This window comes from Oncorhynchus tshawytscha, linkage group LG12, assembly GCF_018296145.1.
Source record: "Oncorhynchus tshawytscha isolate Ot180627B linkage group LG12, Otsh_v2.0, whole genome shotgun sequence".
Classification (NCBI taxonomy): domain Eukaryota; kingdom Metazoa; phylum Chordata; class Actinopteri; order Salmoniformes; family Salmonidae; genus Oncorhynchus; species Oncorhynchus tshawytscha.
In genome coordinates, this window is record NC_056440.1 from 8,595,911 (window position 1) to 8,617,275 (window position 21,365).

The 21,365-nt window shown below is 45.1% G+C and overlaps 1 protein-coding gene across 2 annotated transcripts in view; it reads left to right on the forward strand.

The window, feature by feature from the left end:
• Positions 1-21,365, forward strand: part of ccdc125 (coiled-coil domain containing 125) — a 36,222-nt gene that overhangs the window by 6,745 nt on the left and 8,112 nt on the right. The window contains exons 4-12 of one of the 2 annotated variants that reach the window (XM_042331283.1): positions 261-319; positions 535-621; positions 697-822; positions 3,685-3,770; positions 3,886-3,968; positions 4,135-4,256; positions 7,411-7,515; positions 11,826-11,976; positions 13,677-13,789. In XM_042331283.1, the coding sequence (XP_042187217.1) occupies positions 261-319; positions 535-621; positions 697-822; positions 3,685-3,770; positions 3,886-3,968; positions 4,135-4,256; positions 7,411-7,515; positions 11,826-11,976; positions 13,677-13,789 (932 nt within the window). The remainder of the gene's footprint in view (positions 1-260; positions 320-534; positions 622-696; positions 823-3,684; positions 3,771-3,885; positions 3,969-4,134; positions 4,257-7,410; positions 7,516-11,825; positions 11,977-13,676; positions 13,790-21,365) is intronic. The other variant, XM_042331284.1, reaches the window with a different exon arrangement.

Below are 21,365 nucleotides of genomic sequence, written 5' to 3' on the forward strand. Positions count from 1 at the left end.
GTCTCTCTCTCTGCTCTGTCTGTTTACCATCTCTGTTTGATTTTGGTGGGAGAGAGAGGTGACGACAGAAGACCAGGACTACCATCTGTCACCTTCCCTCACTGAGTGCCAGTTAGACAGTCTATTAGTGTCTAATACACACACACACACACACACACACACACACACACACACACACAACACACACACACACTCTCCTGACTCAGTTTTATCTCAGACTGTGATTCGTATAGCACATGAAGTGTTTCCCTCTGCTCTAGAATCCCTGAGCGATCTGTCCACTGAGGAGCTGCGAGAGAGGCTACAGGAAGTGACCGAGGTGAGGACAGGAAGAAGGATGACATTTGATATGTGGTTTGCCATGGTGCAGCTGGTTATTATCCTTAATGAGGAAATGTGTTGTGCAGCAGAACCCCCCGATCAATATTAAAATCATAGACATTAAAAGACACACACACACACCACATTTAGAGAGGGTTGTTCGTAGTACTTTCTTTGCCATCGTTGGTGAATGTTGGTGACCTCTTCTAACAGGAGGCAGAGCTACTGCGCTGTGAGTTGGAGGTCACCAGTCGTCACCTGGAGGGAAAACACGAAGCACTGAAGATCCTACAGGGTCAGGTAAATACAGACACATACACTCTCAATACTCCCTTTTCATTTGTTTAAAATACACTTCCCCTCTTTTTCTTCCAGAGTATTCTAGACAGGGCAACCTCTCACACTAAGATTCTACTCCAGAAGAGTGAGGAGAGGACCAAGGCTCTGGAAAAGGTGAATGTTGTTTGTTTCTGGCCTGTTATGTTAAAAGGCCACAGGAAGGTAGGTCAAATAAAGGATTGGTTTGTTTACTTTCACATACTATAAGAATCAGTCATCTTGCTAATGAATTTCAGACTCTGACTTATGTGGCTTTCACTAGAATTTACCTGGTATTTACTAGTGCAGTGTTTCTCAACCAGTCCTCCAGTCCCCCCAAACAGCCCAACTCCAGTCCTCCAGTACTCCCAACAGCCCAACTCCAGTCCTCCAGTACCCCAAACAGCCCAACTCCAGTCCTCCAGTACCCCAAACAGCCCAACTCCAGTCCTCCAGTACTCCCAACAGCCCAACTCCAGTCCTCCAGTACCCCCAAACCCCAACAGTCCTCAGTACTCCAGTCCTCCAGTCCCCCAGCCCAACTCCAGTCCTCCAGTCCCCCAACTCCAGTCCTCCAGTCCCCCAGTCTCCAGTCCTCCAGTCCCCCAGTCCTCCAGTCCCCCAACAGCCCAACTCCAGTCCTCCAGTCCCCCCAACAGCCCAACTCCAGTCCTCCAGTACCCCCAACAGCCCAACTCCAGTCCTCCAGTACCCCCAACAGCCCAACTCCAGTCCTCCAGTACCCCCAACAGCCCAACTACAGTCCTCCAGTACCCCCAACAGCCCAACTCCAGTCCTCCAGTACCCCAACAGCCCAACTACAGTCCTCCAGTACCCCCAATAGCCCAACAGCCCAACTCCAGTCCTCCAGTACCCCCAACAGCCCAACTCCAGTCCTCCAGTACCCCCAACAGCCCAACTCCAGTCCTCCAGTACCCCCAATAGCCCAACTCCAGTCCTCCAGTACCCCCAATAGCCCAACTCCAGTCCTCCAGTCCTCCAGTACCCCCAACAGCCCAACTCCAGTTCTCAGTCCTCCAGTACCCCCAACAGCCCAACTCCAGTCCTCCAGTACTCCCAACAGTACACATTTTTATTGTAACCCGGACAAGAACGCCTGATTCATCATGTCAACTAATCATCAAGACCTAGGTGAGTTGAATCAGGTGTGCATGACTGGGGTTGGGCTGTTGGGGGTACTGGAGGACTGGAGTTGGGCTGTTGGGGGTACTGGAGGACTGGAGTGGGCTGTTGGGGGGACTGGAGGACTGGGCTGTTGGGCTGTTGGGGGTACTGGAGGACTGGAGTTGGGCTGTTGGGGGGGTACTGGAGGACTGGAGTTGGGCTGTTGGGGGTACTGGAGGACTGGAGTTGGGCTGGGGGTACTGGAGGACTGGAGTTGGGCTGTTTTGGGTACTGGAGGACTGGAGTTGGGCTGTTGGGGGACTGGAGTTGGGCTGTTGGGGGACTGGAGGACTGGAGTTGGGCTGTTGGGGGACTGGAGTTGGGCTACTGGAGGACTGGAGTTGGGCTGCTGGGAGTACTGGAGGACTGGAGTTGGGCTGTTGGGGGTACTGGAGGACTGGAGTTGGGCTGTTGGGGGTACTGGAGGACTGGAGTTGGGCTGGAGGGACTGGAGTTGGGCTGGGGGGACTGGAGGACTGGAGTTGGGCTGTTGGGGGTACTGGAGGACTGGAGTTGGGCTGTTGGGGGGAGGACTACTGGAGGACTGGAGTTGGGCTGTTGGGAGTACTGGAGGACTGGAGTTGGGCTGTTGGGGGTACTGGAGGACTGGAGTTGGGCTGTTGGGGGTACTGGAGGACTGGAGTTGGGCTGTTGGGGGTACTGGAGGACTGGAGTTGGGGGGTACTGGAGGACTGGAGTTGGGCTGTTGGGGGTACTGGAGGACTGGAGTTGGGCTGTTGGGGGTACTGGAGGACTGGAGTTGGGCTGTTGGGGTACTGGAGTTGGGCTGTTGGGGGGGGGACTGGAGGACTGGAGTTGGGCTGGAGTTGGGGGGGGGAGGACTGGAGGACTGGAGTTGGGCTGTTGGGGGTACTGGAGGACTGGAGTTGGGCTGTTGGGGGACTGGAGGACTGGAGTTGGGCTGTTGGGGGTACTGGAGGACTGGAGTTGGGCTGTTGGGGGGACTGGAGGACTGGAGTTGGGCTGTTGGGGGTACTGGAGGACTGGAGTTGGGCTGTTGGGGGGAGGACTGGAGGAGGACTGGAGTTGGGCTGTTGGGGGTACTGGAGGACTGGAGTTGGGCTGTTGGGGGTACTGGAGGACTGGAGTTGGGCTGTTGGGGGAGGACTACTGGAGGACTGGAGTTGGGCTGTTGGGGGTACTGGAGGACTGGAGTTGGGCTGTTGGGAGGACTGGAGTTGGGCTGTTGGGGGTACTGGAGGACTGGAGTTGGGCTGTTGGGGGTACTGGAGGACTGGAGTTGGGCTGTTAGGGGTACTGGAGTTGGGCTGTTGGGGGTACTGGAGGACTGGAGTTGGGCTGTTGGGGGTACTGAAGGACTGGAGGAGGACTGGAGTTGGGCTGTTGGGGGACTGGAGTTGGGCTGTTGGGGGACTGGAGGACTGGAGTTGGGCTGTTGGGGGTACTGGAGGACTGGAGTTGGGCTGTTGGGGGTACTGGAGGACTGGAGTTGAGCTGTTGGGGGTACTGGAGGACTGGAGTTGGGCTGTTGGGGGTACTGGAGGACTGGAGTTGGGCTGTTGGGGGACTGGAGGACTGGAGTTGGGCTGTTGGGGGTACTGGATTTGGGCTGTTGGGGGACTGGAGGACTGGAGTTGGGCTGTTGGGGGGAGTACTGGAGGACTGGAGTTGGGCTGTTGGGGGTACTGGAGTTGGGCTGTTGGGAGGACTGGAGGACTGGAGTTGAGAAACACTGCAGTAAATTATGTGGTAACAATAGAAGCTTTCTGGTACTTTCAAATAATTCTGCTTGTTTTAATACATCCTAAATATGCAGTATTTCCTAGGTTATTACAGTGCACTTACAGGTTGAACATGTATTTATGAACTCTGTCACAGGAAGTGAATGGCCTGCAGTGGGAGATCACTTATAACCAGATGCACTTCAAGAACTTTGAGCAGTCCTGGGAGCAGAAATATGTCAGGTGAGGTCATGGTTTTCATTCAAGGCAGGTTTTTTTTCTCAATTTTTGATTGGTTGGTGTGTGCTTATAGGTAGGGTTTGCAGATGTTGATTGGTCAGTGTGTATGTGTGGGCAGGGTTTGCAGTGAGAATAAGGCCCTGAGTGACAGCCTGGGAGACAGGGGGAGAGAGGTACAGGAGCTGAGGACAGAGAACACAGGTAGGTACCTAGTCCTTCTGCTCAATCAACAATTATACTTGTCGCTGTCTTGCAATGGAATTGAGAAAGAGTGTATGTGCTTCTCTCTCTCTCTTTGTGCCTGTGTGTGTGCGTGTGTGTGTGTGTGTGTGTGTGTGTGTGCGCGCGCGCACGCACGCACGTGTAGCTGTGAGTCAGCAGTGTCTGGAACTCCTAGCCATGCTGAATGTCCGGGAACAGAGAGCCTTCCAGGGGACCAAGCCTTCATGCACCCAAGGGAGAGAGGAGGACCAGGGGACTGTTCTGGAGGTGAGAGAGAGAGAGAGCAGGAGGAACCAGAGAGAGACAGAGATTGAAGGAACAGGAGGAGAGAAAGAGGCAGGAGGATAAAGAGAGAGAGGGAACAGGAGGAGAGAGAGAGGGCAGGAGGACAAGGAGAGAGAGGGCAGGAGGACAAGGAGAGAGAGGGCAGGAGGACAAGGAGGGAGAGGGCAGGAGGACCAGAGGAGGGGCAGGAGGAGCCAGGAGAGAGCAGGAGGACAGGAGAGAGAGGGCAGGAGGAGCCAGAGAGAGAGGGCAGGAGGACAGGAGAGAGAGGGCAGGAGGACAAGAGAGAAAGAGGCAGGAGGATAAAGAGAGAGAGGGAACAGGAGGACAAGGAGAGAAAGGGCAGGAGGATAAAGAGACAGGAGGAACAGGAGGAGAGAGAGAGAGGGGGTAGGAGGACACAGAGAGACAGAGGGAACAGGAGGAGAGAGGGAGAAATATCACATTGTGCCATCACAGCAGCAAGAATTGTGACCTATTGCCACAAGAAAAGGGCAACCAGTGAAGAACAAACACAACCCGTATTTATGTTTATTTATTTTCCCAATTGTACTTTAACCATTTGCACATCATTACAACACTGTATATATACATAATATGACATTTGTAATGTCTTTATTATTTTGGAACTTATGTGAGTGTAATGTTTACTGTTCATTTTTATTGTTTATATCACTTTTGTACATTTATCTACTTCACTTGCTTTGGCAATGTTAACATATGTTTCCCATGCCAATAAAGCCCATTGAATTCAATTGAAATTGAATTGAGAGGGCAGGAGGACCAGAAAGAGGCAGAGGGAACAGGAGGAGAGAGAGAGGGCAGGAGGTTCCAGAGAGAGAGAGAGACATAGGGAACAGGAGGAGAGAGAGAGAGAGAGGGCAGGAGGTTCCAGAGAGAGATTACATAATTTATTATGTTATATGATTACACCATGTATTATGTTATAGTTGTTATTGGGTAACAAATGTTTACATTGCCAAAGAAAGTTGTAATTTTATGTCTGTGTCTTAGCTGGCTTCTACACTAAACAAAAATATAAACGCAACATGCAATAATTTCAAAGATTTTACTGAGTTACAGTTTATAGAAGGAAATCAGTATTTTGAAATAAATTCATTAGGTCCTAATCTATGGATTTCACATGACTGGGAATACAAACATGCATCTGTTGATCACAGATACCTTAAAAAGAAAAGTAGTAAGGGGAGTGGATCAGAAAACCAGTCAGTATCTGGTGTGACCATTTGCCTCATACAGCACGACATCTCCTTCACATAGAGTTAATCAGCCTGTTGATTGTGGCCTGTGGAATGTTGTCCCACTTCTCTTCAATGGCTGTGTGAAGTTGCTGGATATTGGTGGGAACTGGAACACGCTGTCGTACACGGCGATCCAGAGTATGCAAAACATGCTCAATAGTTGACATGTCTGGTGAGTATGCAGGCCACGGAACTGAGACATTTTCAGCTTCCAGGAATTGTGTACAGATCCTTGTGACATGGGGCCGTGCATTATCATGCAGAAACATGAGGTGATGGCGGCGGATGAATGGCATAACAATGGGCCTCAGGATATCGTCACGGTATCTATCTGCATTCAAATTGCCTTCAATAAAATGCAATTGTGTTCGTTGCCCGTAGCTTATGCCTGCCCATACCATAACCCCACCGCCACCATGGGGCACTCTGTTCACAACGTTGATAATCAGCAAACCACTCGCCCACACGACGCCATAACGGACTGCCATCTGCCCGGTACAGTTGAGACCAGGATGCATCACTTCTCCAGCGTCCCAGTGGCCATCGAAGGTGAGCATTTACCCACTGAAGTCGGTTACGACGCTGAACTACAGTCAGGTCAAGACCCTGGTGAGGACGACGAGCACGCAGATGAGCTTACCTGAGTAGGTTTCTGACAGTTTGTACAGAAATCATTTGGTTGTGCAAACACACAGTTTCATCAGCTGTCTGGGTGGCTGGTCTCAGACGAACCTGCAGGTGAAGAAGCCGGATGAGGAGGTCCTGGGCTGGGGTCCTGGGCTGGGGTCCTGGGCTGGGGTCCTGGGCTGACGTGGTCTGTGGTCTGTGGTTGTGAGGCCTTTTGGACGTACTGCCAAATTCTCTAAAAAGATGTTGGAGGCGGCTTATGGTAGAGAAATTAACATTGAATTATCTGAAAACAGCTCTGGTGGACATTGCTACAGTCAGTATGCCAATTACGTGCTCACCTCAAAACTTGAGAAATCTGTGGAGTTGTGCTGTGTGTCAAAACTGCACAAGGTGAACCTGTGTAATGATCATGCTGTTAAATAATCTTCTTGATATGTCACACCTGTCAGGTGGATGGATTATCTTGGCAAAGGAGAAATGCTCATTAACAGGGATGTAAACAAATTTGTGCACAAAATTTGAGAGAATTAAGCTTTTTGTGAGTATGGAACATTTCTGGTATCTTTTATTTCAGCTCATGAAACATGGAACCAACACTTTGCATGTTGTGTTCATATATTCTGTTCAGCATAATTGTGTTCTCTGTCTCTGTCTGTATCCTGTAGTTGGCTGTGTTCTAATTCTCTGTCTCTGTCTGTATCCTGTAGTTGGCTGTGTTCTAATTCTCTGTCTCTGTCTGTATCCATTTGGCTGTGTTCTAATTAACATCTGTAACCTGTAGTTGGTGTGACAAATAAAATTTGATTTGATTTAGTTGGCTGTGTTCTAATTCTCTGTCTGTGTTGTAGTTGGTTGTGTTCTAATTCTCTGTCTGTTCCCTGTAGTTGGCTGTGTTCTAATTCTCTGTCTGTTCCCTGTAGTTGGTTGTGTTCTAATTCTCTGTCTGTTCCCTGTAGTTGGCTGTGTTCTAATTCTCTGTCTGTTCCCTGTAGTTGGCTGTGTTCTAATTCTCTGTCTGTTCCCTGTAGTTGGCTGTGTTCTAATTCTCTGTCTGTTCCCTGTAGTTGGCTGTGTTCTAATTCTCTGTCTGTATCCTGTAGCTGGCTGTGTTCTAATTCTCTGTCTGTATCCTGTAGTTGGCTGTGTTCTAATTCTCTGTCTGTATCCTGTAGTTGGCTGTGTTCTAATTCTCTGTCTGTATCCTGTAGTTGGCTGTGTTCTAATTATCTGTCTGTTCCCTGTAGCTGGCTGTGTTGGGTGCGTGCCAGTGTCCAAATGTAAGGGAGGCCTGCCCCTGTGCCAGGAGTGCTGCTGCCAGCCGAAAACAGGTTCTCCAGCTCAGACAAGAGGTAGGGTCCCCACCTTAACCACTAAGACAAGAGGTAGAGTCCCCACCTTAACCACTAAGACAAGAGGTAGGGTCCCCACCTTAACCACTAAGACAAGAGGTAGAGTCCCCACCTTAACCACTAATACAAGAGGTAGAGTCCCCACCTTAACCACTAAGACAAGAGGTAGGGTCCCCACCTTAACCACTAAGACAAGAGGTAGGGTCCCCACCTTAACCACTAATACAAGAGGTAAGGTCCCAACCTTAACCACTAAGACAAGAGGTAACCACTAAGAGTCCCCACCTTAACCACTAAGACAAGAGGTAGAGTCCCCACCTTAACCACTAATACAAGAGGTAGAGTCCCCACCTAAGACAAGAGGTAACCCCACCTAAGACTAAGAGGTAGAGTCCCCACCTTAACCACTAAGACAAGAGAGTAGAGTCCCCACCTTAACCACTAAGACAAGAGGTAGAGTCCCCACCTTAACCACTAAGACAAGAGGTAGAGTCCCCACCTTAACCACTAATACAAGAGGTTAACCACTAACCACTAATACAAGACAAACCACTAAGAGGTAGGGTCCCCACCTTAACCACTAAGACAAGAGGTAGAGTCCCCACCTTAACCACTAAGACAAGAGGTAGAGTCCCCACCTTAACCACTAAGACAAGAGGTAGAGTCCCCACCTTAACCACTAAGACAAGAGGTAGAGTCCCCACCTTAACCACTAAGACAAGAGGTAGAGTCTCCACCTTAACCACTAAGACAAGAGGTAGAGTCCCCACCTTAACCACTAAGACAAGAGGTAGAGTCCCCACCTTAACCACTAATACATTGTTCACCTGGTCCTGGCTGTGCAGGCTTTTATTCCAAACCAGCACTAAAACACTGGATACAACTGATCAAGGTCTTGATGATTAGCTGAAACATGTGTCCTGGCATGCTTGCCTATCTGCCCAGTGGTGGAAAAAGTACCCAATTGTCATACTTGAGTAAAAGTAAAGATACCTTAATAGAAAATGACTCAAGTAAAAGTTAAAGTCCCTCAGGCAAATACTACTTGAGTTTAAGAATATACATTTCGGTCCATTTTTTTTGGTCCAATGCTATAGCCTGTTAGTGAACATGCAACTCATGTAATTAAGCAGCTAATAATAAATAATTTACCATAATGCAATTCACAGGAAACACCGTACTAAACTGTGCACCTGATGAGAGCAATTCCAAATGATTATTTTATTTGTAAAAAAATATATATGTTAGAACCTTCATTTAACTGGGCAAATCAGTTAAGAACAAATTCTTATTTACAATGATGGCCTACCAAAAGGCAAAAGGCCTCCTGCAGGGACGGGGGCTGGGATTAAAAATAAAAAATGTGTATATAGGACAAAACACACATCACGACAAGAGAGATAACACTACATAAAGAGAGACCTAAGACAACATAGCAAGGCAGCAACACATGAAAACACAGCATGGCAGCATAACATGACAACAACAACATGGTAGCAGTACAACATGGTACAAACATTATTGGGCACAGACAATAGCGCCAAGGGCAAGAAGGTAGAGACAACAATACATCATGCAAAGCAGCCACAACTGTCAGTAAGTGTGTCCATGATGAGTCTTTGAATGGAGAGATGGAGATAAAACTGTCCAGTTTGAGTGTTTGTTGCAGCTCGTTCCAGTCGCTAGCTGCAGCGAACTGAAAAGAGGAGCGACCCAGGGATGTGTGTGCTTTGGGGACCTTTAACAGAATGTGACTGGCAGAACGGGTGTTGTATGTGGAGGATGAGGACTGCAGTAGATATCTCAGATAGGGTGGAGTGAGGTTTAAGAGGGTTTTATAAATGGGTGGCAGGTAGCCTAGTGGATAGAGCGTTGGACTAGTACCCCTAAAATACGGCAGGTAGCCTAGTGGTTAGCCTAGTGGGTTAGCCTAGTGGGGTGGTATGTAGCCTAGTGGTTAGAGCGTTGGGCCAGTATCCGAAAGGTTGCTAGATCAAATCCCCGAGCTGACAAGGTGCAAAACTGTCGTTCTGCCCCCTGAACAAGGCAGTTAACCCACTGTTCCCCAGTAGGCTGTCATTGAAAATAAGAATTTGTTCTTAACTGACTGGCCTAGTTAAATAAAGGTTAAATTAAAAAATAAAATAAATAAGCATCAGCCAGTGTGTCTTGTGACGGGTATACAGAGATAACCAGATCACAGAGGAGTATAGAGTGCAGTGTTGTGTCCTATAAGGAGCATTGGTGGCAAATCTGATGGCCAAATGCTAAAGAACATCTAGCCGCTCGAGAGCACCCTCACCTGCCGATCTATAAATGATGTCTCCGTAATCTAGCACGGGTAGGATGGTCATCTGAATCAGGGTTAGTTTGACAGCTGGGGTGAAAGAGTGATTACGATAGAGGAAACCAAGTCTAGATTGAACTTTAGCCTGCAGCTTTGATATGTTGTGAGAGAAGGACAGTGGCTAGATCTAGCCATACTCCCAAGCTCTAAACCCTCAGAGGTAGTAATCACACCTGTGGGCAGAGGGGCATTCTTCTTACCAAACCACGTGACCTTTGTTTTGGAGGTGTTCAGAACAAGGTTAAGGGTCGAGCAAGCTTGTTGGACACTAAGAGGATCAAGCTGATTCTAAACCATTGTACAGAGGCCAGTTCATGAAGGAAGGCTTTCTCAAGTTTTTTGGCAGGTGTCTATGACAAATCAGGACAGGTCGTTTCACTGAGCAGCCATTACGAACACGGGCTGATAAACAGTGATCACTAAGGTCATTACAGAAAACACCAGACTAATTATTTGTAAGGATAACATCAAGAGTAGCCTTTTCTTGGTGTTTGGAGTCATACCTTTTGGGATTGGTAATAATCTGAGAAAGATTTAGGGAGTCATGTAATGACCAACACATCTGGATTGGAGCTGTGAACCCACACTTTCAATTGTTCCAGTTTAGGTCATAAGGTTGTAGTGTTAACTTGCAGAAATGTGACAGATGAAAATCTAAGCTTAGAAATGTTGAAGAAGGGGGAATCTAATAGCAACTACTATGATGGTTAGTTCATATGAAGAGGATTGTGCCTTTGGCTTCTGGACAACGAAATAAAGTTGATATGAAAACCAATAGAACAGGTGAGAAATACTGGTTAATGGCACGAGGAAGTCTCTATAAAATAATCGCCTCCACGTTTTAATGGATGGATTTTGGCTAGGCTACTTTGAAGCAATGTAAAACACACGGTCATTATTTGAAGTAAAGTAAAACGTTCAGGATTGAAACCGTTACACTGCCTCGAGCTCCCATTGTAAAGTGGTGGGTGACGCGATAATAGTCAACCGTAGGAAGGCTAAAGCCTATGCATCCGAATGGCGAATTGGAGGCGCGCTTTACGAGTGTAGATTGAGAAATAAAATAGCTCCTGTAATGAAGTGCTATTTCCTATGCAAATGACCAGTTTACACGCTATGCCAGATACCTCTACTCTGTAAAATAAACTGCCTTTACTATACCTGATCCACCCTGTCCAGTGTTTCAACTTGGTCTCATGTATCGATTCATCAACACTCCTTTCTATTCGTGGCCACCAAAGTCTTTAACACGCGATTGCAATATAGAATTCTTATTTGTTGCGCAATGACTGAGTTTAGAACAGCAGGTTTCACTCTAGTAGTTTCCAGGCTTTTTGAGGAGCTACCATCTCGCAGGTGGCAGGGTCCATTCCTCTCGTCTATCTAGGCTCTGTATGCTGTGGGCGTGTGATAAATAAAAAGCATGACGACCAACGAAAATACACACGCGCCAATTTAATTCCACACAAATTAACATGCAAATGAACCTATAGACCGATAAGCATGACGGTCAAATGTATTTTCAGCAACTAACCGTTAACATCCCTAACTTGAGTAAAAGTATCTGGTTTTAAATGTACTTAAGTACAGGTGTGGGAAAAGTTCAACATGTTCATACTTGAGTAAAAGTACAAAGTAAAAGTCAATGCTGTACATCAAAATCCTTATATTACGCAAACTGCACAATTTATTGTATTTATTTTTTACGGACAGACAGTGGCACACTCCAACACTCATCATCTACTGACACAGTATTTGTGTTTAGGGATTCCGCCAGATCACAGGCAGTAAGGATGACAAAGCGTTATATTGATAGGTGCGTGAATTGGACCATCATTCTGTCCTGCCTGAGCATTCTGAATGTAACGAGTATTTATTGCGGTCAGGGAAATGTATAGGACTAAAAAGTCAATCGTTTCTTTAGGAATGTAGTGAAGTATAAGTTGTTTGTGTGTGTGTGTAGCTGGAGGGCCATGGCAGGAGGATGGAGGAGGCGTTGCTGATGGCGGACGCATTTCGGATCGCCTTCGAACAGCAGCTCAGGAGGCGCAGCGATCACTTCCTGATTCTGGCCGAGACAGACAGGAACAAGTCCCGCCCACTAAGGCCAGAAGGTATACTATTTTGAAATATACTGTATTGTCCTCACTTCAACAAGACACAGAAACATGGAAGTTAATGTTCTGTAGGTTTGAGTGTATCACAGCGAATGATGTATATAAATATCTATGTAATATTGATATAAAGTGCATTCCGAAAGTATTCAGACCCCTTGACTTTTTCTACATTTTGTTACATTACAGCCTTATTCAATCTACACACAATACCTCATAATGACAAAGCGAAAACAGGTTTTTAGAAATGTTTGCAAATGTATTAAAAGTTTTTTTTTTTTTAAATGATACCTTATTTACATAATTATTCAGACCTTTTGCTATGAGACTCAAAATTGAGATCAGGTGCATCCTGTTTCCATTGTTAATCCTTGAGATGTTTCTACAACTTGATTAGAGTCCACCTGTGGTAAATTCAATTGATTGGACATGATTTGGAAAGGCACACACCTGTCTATATAAGGTCCCACAGTTGACAGTGCAAATACCAAGCCGTGAGATCGAAGGAATTGTCCGTTGAGCTCCGAGACAAGATTGTGTCGAGGCACAGATCTGGGGAAGGGCACCAAAAAATGTCTGCAGCATTGAAGGTCCCCAAGAACACAGTGGCCTCCATCATTCTTAAATTGAATAATTTTGGAACCACCAAGACTCTTCCAAGAGCTGGCCAAACTGAGCAATCAGGGGAGAAGGGCCTTGATCAGGGAGGTGACCAAAAACCCGATGATCACTGAAAGAGCTCCAGAGTTCCTCTGTGGAGATAGGAGAACCTTTCAGAAGGACAACCATCTCTGCAGCAGTCCACCAATCAGGCCTTTATGGTACAGTGGCCAGGCTGAAGCCACTGGTCAGTAAAAGGCAAATGACAGCCCACTTGGAGTTTGCCAAAAGGCACCCAAAGGGCTCAGACCACGACAAACAAAATTCTCTGGTCTGATGAAACCAAGATTGAACTCTTTGCCCTGAATGCCAAGCGTCACGTCTGGAGGAATCCTAGCACCATTTCTACGGTGAAGCATGGTGGTGGTATTCTGTGTGAATGTTTTTCAGCTGCAGGGACTGGGAGACTAGTCAGGATTGAGGGAAAGATGAACGGAGCAAAGTACAGAGAGATCCTTGGTGAAAACCTGCTCCAGAGCGCTCAGGACCTCAGACTGGGGTGAAGGTTCACCTTCCAACAGGATAATGACCCTAAGCACAGAGCCAAGACAATGCAGGAGTGACTTCGGGACAGGTCTTTGAATGTCCTTGAGTGGCCCAGCCAGACCCCGGACTTGAACCCAATCGAACATCTTTTGGAGAGACCTGAAAATAGCTGTGCAGCGACGCTCCCCATTCAACCTGACAGAGTTTGAGAGGATCTGCAGAGAAAAATGTGAGAAACTCCACAAATACAGCCAAGCTTATAGCGTCATACCCAAGAAGACTCGAGGCTGTAATCGCTGAAAAAAATACTGTAATCGCTCAACAAAATACTGAGTAGATGGTCTGAATATTTATGTCAATGTGATATTTTCGTTTTTGCTTTGTCATTATAGGGTATTGTGTGTAGATTGATGCGAAATGTGGAAAAAGTCAAGGGGTCTGAATACTTTACGAAGGCACTTCATTGTGTTTTAAGACAACAGAAGTGAGGCTGTTTGTACAGTATGAATGAATGAATGAATGGATGACTGACTGACTATATCTGTGTATTGCAGGCAAGGATAAGACAGCATCTCTCAGTGTGGCTCAGAGACTAAGAGGACTGCTGCCGTCCAGCACAGAGATCACAGACGACCCCACAGAGACTCTGCACAAACTCCTCGACCTGGTCTGTACTGTAATACAGTATACTGTAGCCACACCCTAATACAGTATACTGTAGCCACACCCTAATACAGTATACTGTAGCCACACCCTAATACAGTATACTGTAGCCACACCCTAATACAGTATACTGTACCCACAACCTAATACATTATACTGTACTGTAGCCACACCCTAATACAGTGTACTGTATCCACACCCTAATACAGTATACTCTACTGTATCCACACCCTAATACAGTATACTGTAGCCACACCCTAATACAGTATACTGTACCCACACCCTAATACAGTAATACTGTATACTGTAGCCACACCCTAATACAGTATACTGTAGCCACACCCTAATACAGTATACTGTAGCCACACCCTAATACAGTAATACAGTATACTGTAGCCACACCCTAATACAGTATACTGTAACCACACCCTAATACAGTATACTGTAGCCACACCCTAATACAGTATACTGTAGCCACACCCTAATACAGTATACTGTACTGTCCCCACACCCTAATACAGTATACTGTACCCATACCCTAATACAGTATACTGTACTGTACCCACACCCTAATACAGTGTACTGTACCCACACCCTAATACAGTATACTGTATCCACACCCTAATACAGTATACTGTACTGTATCCACATCCTAATACAGTATACTGTACTGTATCCACACCCTAATACAGTATACTGTACTGTATCCACACCCTAATACAGTATACTGTACTGTACCCACACCCTAATACAGTGTACTGTATCCACACCCTAATACAGTATACTGTACTGTATCCACACACCTAATACAGTTTACTGTATCTACACCCTAATACAGTGTACTGTACTGTATCCACACCCTAATACAGTATACTGTACTGTACCCACACCCTAATACAGTATACTGTACCCATACCCTAATACAGTATACTGTACTGTACCCACACCCTAATACAGTGTACTGTACCCACACCCTAATACAGTATACTGTATCCACACCCTAATACAGTATACTGTACTGTATCCACATCCTAATACAGTATACTGTACTGTATCCACACCCTAATACAGTATACTGTACTGTATCCACACCCTAATACAGTATACTGTACTGTACCCACACCCTAATACAGTGTACTGTATCCACACCCTAATACAGTATACTGTACTGTATCCACACCCTAATACAGTTTACTGTATCTACACCCTAATACAGTGTACTGTACTGTATCCACACCCTAATACAGTATACTGTACTGTACCCACACCCTAATACAGTATACTGTAGCCACACCCTAATACAGTATACTGTAGCCACACCCTAATACAGTATACTGTACCCACACCCTAATACAGTATATTGTACTGTATCCACACCCTCCTAATACAGTGTACTGTACCCACACCCTAATACAGTATACTGTACCCACACCCTAATACAGTATACTGTACCCACACCCTAATACAGTATACTGTACTGTATCCACACCCTAATACAGTGTACTGTATCCACACCCTAATACAGTATATTGTACCCACACCCTAATACAGTATACTGTACTGTACCCACACCCTAATACTGTACCCACACCCTAATACAGTGTACTGTACCCACACCCTAATACAGTATAATACTGTACCCACACCCTAATACAGTATACTGTAGCCACACCCTAATACAGTATACTGTACTGTCCCCACACCCTAATACAGTATACTGTACCCACACCCTAATACAGTATACTGTACTGTACCCACACCCTAATACAGTGTACTGTACCCACACCCTAATAGAGTGTACTGTATCCACACCCTAATACAGTATACTGTACTGTATCCACACCCTAATACAGTTTACTGTATCTACACCCTAATACAGTGTACTGTACTGTACCCACACCCTAATACAGTATACTGTACCCACACCCTAATACAGTATACTGTACCCACACCCTAATACAGTATACTGTACCCACCCTAATACAGTATACTGTAGCCACACCCTAATACAGTATACTGTAGCCACACCCTAATACAGTATACTGTAGCCACACCCTAATACAGTATATTGTACTGTATCCACACCCTCCTAATACAGTGTACTGTACCCACACCCTAATACAGTATACTGTACCCACACCCTAATACAGTATACTGTACCCACACCCTAATACAGTATACTGTACTGTATCCACACCCTAATACAGTGTACTGTATCCACACCCTAATACAGTATACTGTACCCACACCCTAATACAGTATACTGTACTGTACCCACACCCTAATACTGTACCCACACCCTAATACAGTGTACTGTACCCACACCCTAATACAGTATACTGTACCCACACCAGTATACTGTACCCACACCCTAATACAGTATACTGTACCCACACCCTAATACAGTATACTGTACCCACACCCTAATACAGTATACACCCTAATACAGTGTAGCCACACCCTAATACAGTATACTGTACTGTATCCACACCCTAATACAGTATACTGTAGCCACACCCTAATACAGTATACTGTACCCACACCCTAATACATTATACTGTACTGTAGCCACACCCTAATACAGTGTACTGTATCCACACCCTAATACAGTATACTCTACTGTATCCACACCCTAATACAGTATACTGTAGCCACACCCTAATACAGTATACTGTTCCCACACCCTAATACAGTATACTGTAGCCACACCCTAATACAGTATACTGTAGCCACACCCTAATACAGTATACTGTAGCCACACCCTAATACAGTATACTGTAACCACACCCTAATACAGTATACTGTACCACACCCTAATACAGTATACTGTAGCCACACCCTAATACAGTATACTGTACTGTCCCCACACCCTAATACAGTATACTGTATACTGTACCCATACCCTAATACAGTATACTGTACTGTACCCACACCCTAATACAGTGTACTGTACCCACACCCTAATACAGTATACTGTATCCACACCCTAATACAGTATACTGTACTGTATCCACATCCTAATACAGTATACTGTACTGTATCCACACCCTAATACAGTATACTGTACTGTATCCACACCCTAATACAGTATACTGTACTGTACCCACACCCTAATACAGTGTACTGTACCACACCCTAATACAGTATACTGTACTGTATCCACACCCTAATACAGTTTACTGTATCTACACCCTAATACAGTGTACTGTACTGTATCCACACCCTAATACAGTATACTGTACTGTAGTATACTGTACCCACACCCTAATACAGTATACTGTACCCATACCCTAATACAGTATACTGTACTGTACCCACACCCTAATACAGTGTACTGTACCCACACCCTAATACAGTATACTGTATCCACACCCTAATACAGTATACTGTACTGTATCCACATCACCCTAATACAGTATACTGTACTGTATCCACACCCTAATACAGTATACTGTACTGTATCCACACCCTAATACAGTATACTGTACTGTACCCACACCCTAATACAGTGTACTGTATCCACACCCTAATACAGTAATACAGTATACTGTACTGTATCCACACCCTAATACAGTTTACTGTATCTACACCCTAATACAGTGTACTGTACTGTATCCACACCCTAATACAGTATACTGTACTGTATACCCACACCCTAATACAGTATACTGTAGCCACACCCTAATACAGTATACTGTAGCCACACCCTAATACAGTATACTGTACCCACACCCACACCCTAATACAGTATATTGTACTGTATCCACACCCTCCTAATACAGTGTACTGTACCCACACCCTAATACAGTATACTGTACCCACACCCTAATACAGTATACTGTACTGTACCCACACCCTAATACAGTGTACTGTATCCACACCCTAATACAGTGTACTGTATCCACACCCTAATACAGTATATTGTACCCACACCCTAATACAGTATACTGTACTGTACCCACACCCTAATACTGTACCCACACCCTAATACAGTGTACTGTACCCACACCCTAATACAGTATACTGTACCCACACCCTAATACAGTATACTGTAGCCACACCCTAATACAGTATACTGTACTGTCCCCACACCCTAATACAGTATACTGTACCCACACCCTAATACAGTATACTGTACTGTACCCACACCCTAATACAGTGTACTGTACCCACACCCTAATAGAGTGTACTGTATCCACACCCCCTAATACAGTATACTGTACTGTATCCACACCCTAATACAGTTTACTGTATCTACACCCTAATACATTGTACTGTACTGTACCCACACCCTAATACAGTATACTGTACCCACACCCTAATACAGTATACTGTACCCACACCCTACAGTACTGTACCCTAATACAGTATACTGTACCCACACCCTAATACAGTATACTGTACCCACCCTAATACAGTATACTGTACCCACACCCTAATACAGTATATTGTACTGTATCCACACCCTCCTAATACAGTGTACTGTACCCACACCCTAATACAGTATACTGTACCCACTGTACCCCCTAATACAGTATACTGTACCCACACCCTAATACAGTATACTGTACTGTATCCACACCCTAATACAGTGTACTGTACCCACACCCTAATACAGTATACTGTACCCACACCCTAATACAGTATACTGTACTGTACCCACACCCTAATACAGTGTACTGTACCCACACCCTAATACAGTGTACTGTACCCACACCCTAATACAGTATACTGTACCCACACCCTAATACAGTATACTGTACCCACACCCTAATACAGTATACTGTACTGTACCACACCCTAATACAGTATACTGTACTGTACCCACACCCTAATACTGTACCCACACCCTAATACAGTGTACTGTACCCACACCCTAATACAGTATACTGTACCCACACCCTAATACAGTATACTGTAGCCACACCCTAATACAGTATACTGTACTGTCCCCACACCCTAATACAGTATATTGTACTGTATCCACACACCCTAATACAGTATACTGTACCCACACCCTAATACAGTATACTGTACTGTACCCACACCCTAATACAGTGTACTGTACCCACACCCTAATAGAGTGTACTGTATCCACACCCTAATACAGTATACTGTACTGTATCCACACCCTAATACAGTTTACTGTATCTACACCCTAATACAGTGTACTGTACTGTATCCACACCCTAATACAGTATACTGTACTGTACCCACACCCTAATACAGTATACTGTAGCCACACCCTAATACAGTATACTGTAGCCACACCCTAATACAGTATACTGTAGCCACACCCTAATACAGTATACTGTACCCACACCCTAATACAGTATATTGTACTGTATCCACACCCTCCTAATACAGTGTACTGTACCCACACCCTAATACAGTATACTGTACCCACACCCTAATACAGTATACTGTACCCACACCCTAATACAGTATGCTGTACTGTATCCACACCCTAATACAGTGTACTGTATCACACCCTAATACAGTATACTGTACCCACACCCTAATACAGTATACTGTACTGTACCCACACCCTAATACTGTACCCACACCCTAATACAGTGTACTGTACCCACACCCTAATACAGTATACTGTACCCACACCCTAATACAGTATACTGTACCCACACCCTAATACAGTATACTGTACCCACACCCTAATACAGTATACTGTAGCCACACCCTAATACAGTATACTGTAGCCACACCCTAATACAGTATACTGTACTGCCACACCCTAATACAGTATACTGTACCCACACCTAATACATTATACTGTACTGTACCACACCCTAATACAGTGTACTGTATCCACACCCTAATACAGTATACTCTACTGTATCCACACACTAATACAGTATACTGTACTGTACCCACACCCTAATACAGTATACTGTACCCACACCCTAATACAGTATACTGTACCACACCCTAATACAGTATACTGTACCCACCACACCCCACAATACAGTATACTGTAGCCACACCCTAATACAGTATACTGTACCACACCCTAATACAGTATACTGTAGCCACACCCTAATACAGTATACTGTACAGTGCCACACCCTAATACAGTATACTGTACTGTCCCCACACCCTAATACAGTATACTGTACCCATACCCTAATACAGTATACTGTACTGTACCCACACCCTAATACAGTGTACTGTACCCACACCCTAATACAGTATACTGTATCCACACCCTAATACAGTATACTGTACTGTATCCACATCCTAATACAGTATACTGTACTGTATCCACACCCTAATACAGTATACTGTACTGTATCCACACCCTAATACAGTATACTGTACTGTACCCACACCCTAATACAGTGTACTGTATCCACACCCTAATACAGTATACTGTACTGTATCCACACCCTAATACAGTTTACTGTATCTACACCCTAATACAGTGTACTGTACTGTATCCACACCCTAATACAGTATACTGTACTGTACCCACACCCTAATACAGTATACTGTACCCATACCCTAATACAGTATACTGTACTGTACCCACACCCTAATACAGTGTACTGTACCCACACCCTAATACAGTATACTGTATCCACACCCTAATACAGTATACTGTACTGTATCCACATCCTAATACAGTATACTGTACTGTATCCACACCCTAATACAGTATACTGTACTGTATCCACACCCTAATACAGTATACTGTACTGTACCCACACCCTAATACAGTGTACTGTATCCACACCCTAATACAGTATACTGTACTGTATCCACACCCTAATACAGTTTACTGTATCTACACCCTAATACAGTGTACTGTACTGTATCCACACCCTAATACAGTATACTGTACTGTACCCACACCCTAATACAGTATACTGTAGCCACACCCTAATACAGTATACTGTAGCCACACCCTAATACAGTATACTGTAGCCACACCCTAATACAGTATACTGTACTGTATCCACACCCCCTAATACAGTGTACTGTACCCACACCCTAATACAGTATACTGTACCCACACCCTAATACAGTATACTGTACTGTACCCACACCCTAATACAGTGTACTGTATCCACACCCTAATACAGTGTACTGTATCCACACCCTAATACAGTATATTGTACCCACACCCTAATACAGTATACTGTACTGTACCCACACCCTAATACTGTACCCACACCCTAATACAGTGTACTGTACCCACACCCTAATACAGTATACTGTACCCACACCCTAATACAGTATACTGTAGCCACACCCTAATACAGTATACTGTACTGTCCCCACACCCTAATACAGTATACTGTACCCACACCCTAATACAGTATACTGTACTGTACCCACACCCTAATACAGTGTACTGTACCCACACCCTAATAGAGTGTACTGTATCCACACCCTAATACAGTATACTGTACTGTATCCACACCCTAATACAGTTTACTGTATCTACACCCTAATACAGTGTACTGTAGTACCCACACCCTAATACAGTATACTGTACCCACACCCTAATACAGTATACTGTACCCACACCCTAATACAGTATACTATACCCACACCCTAAT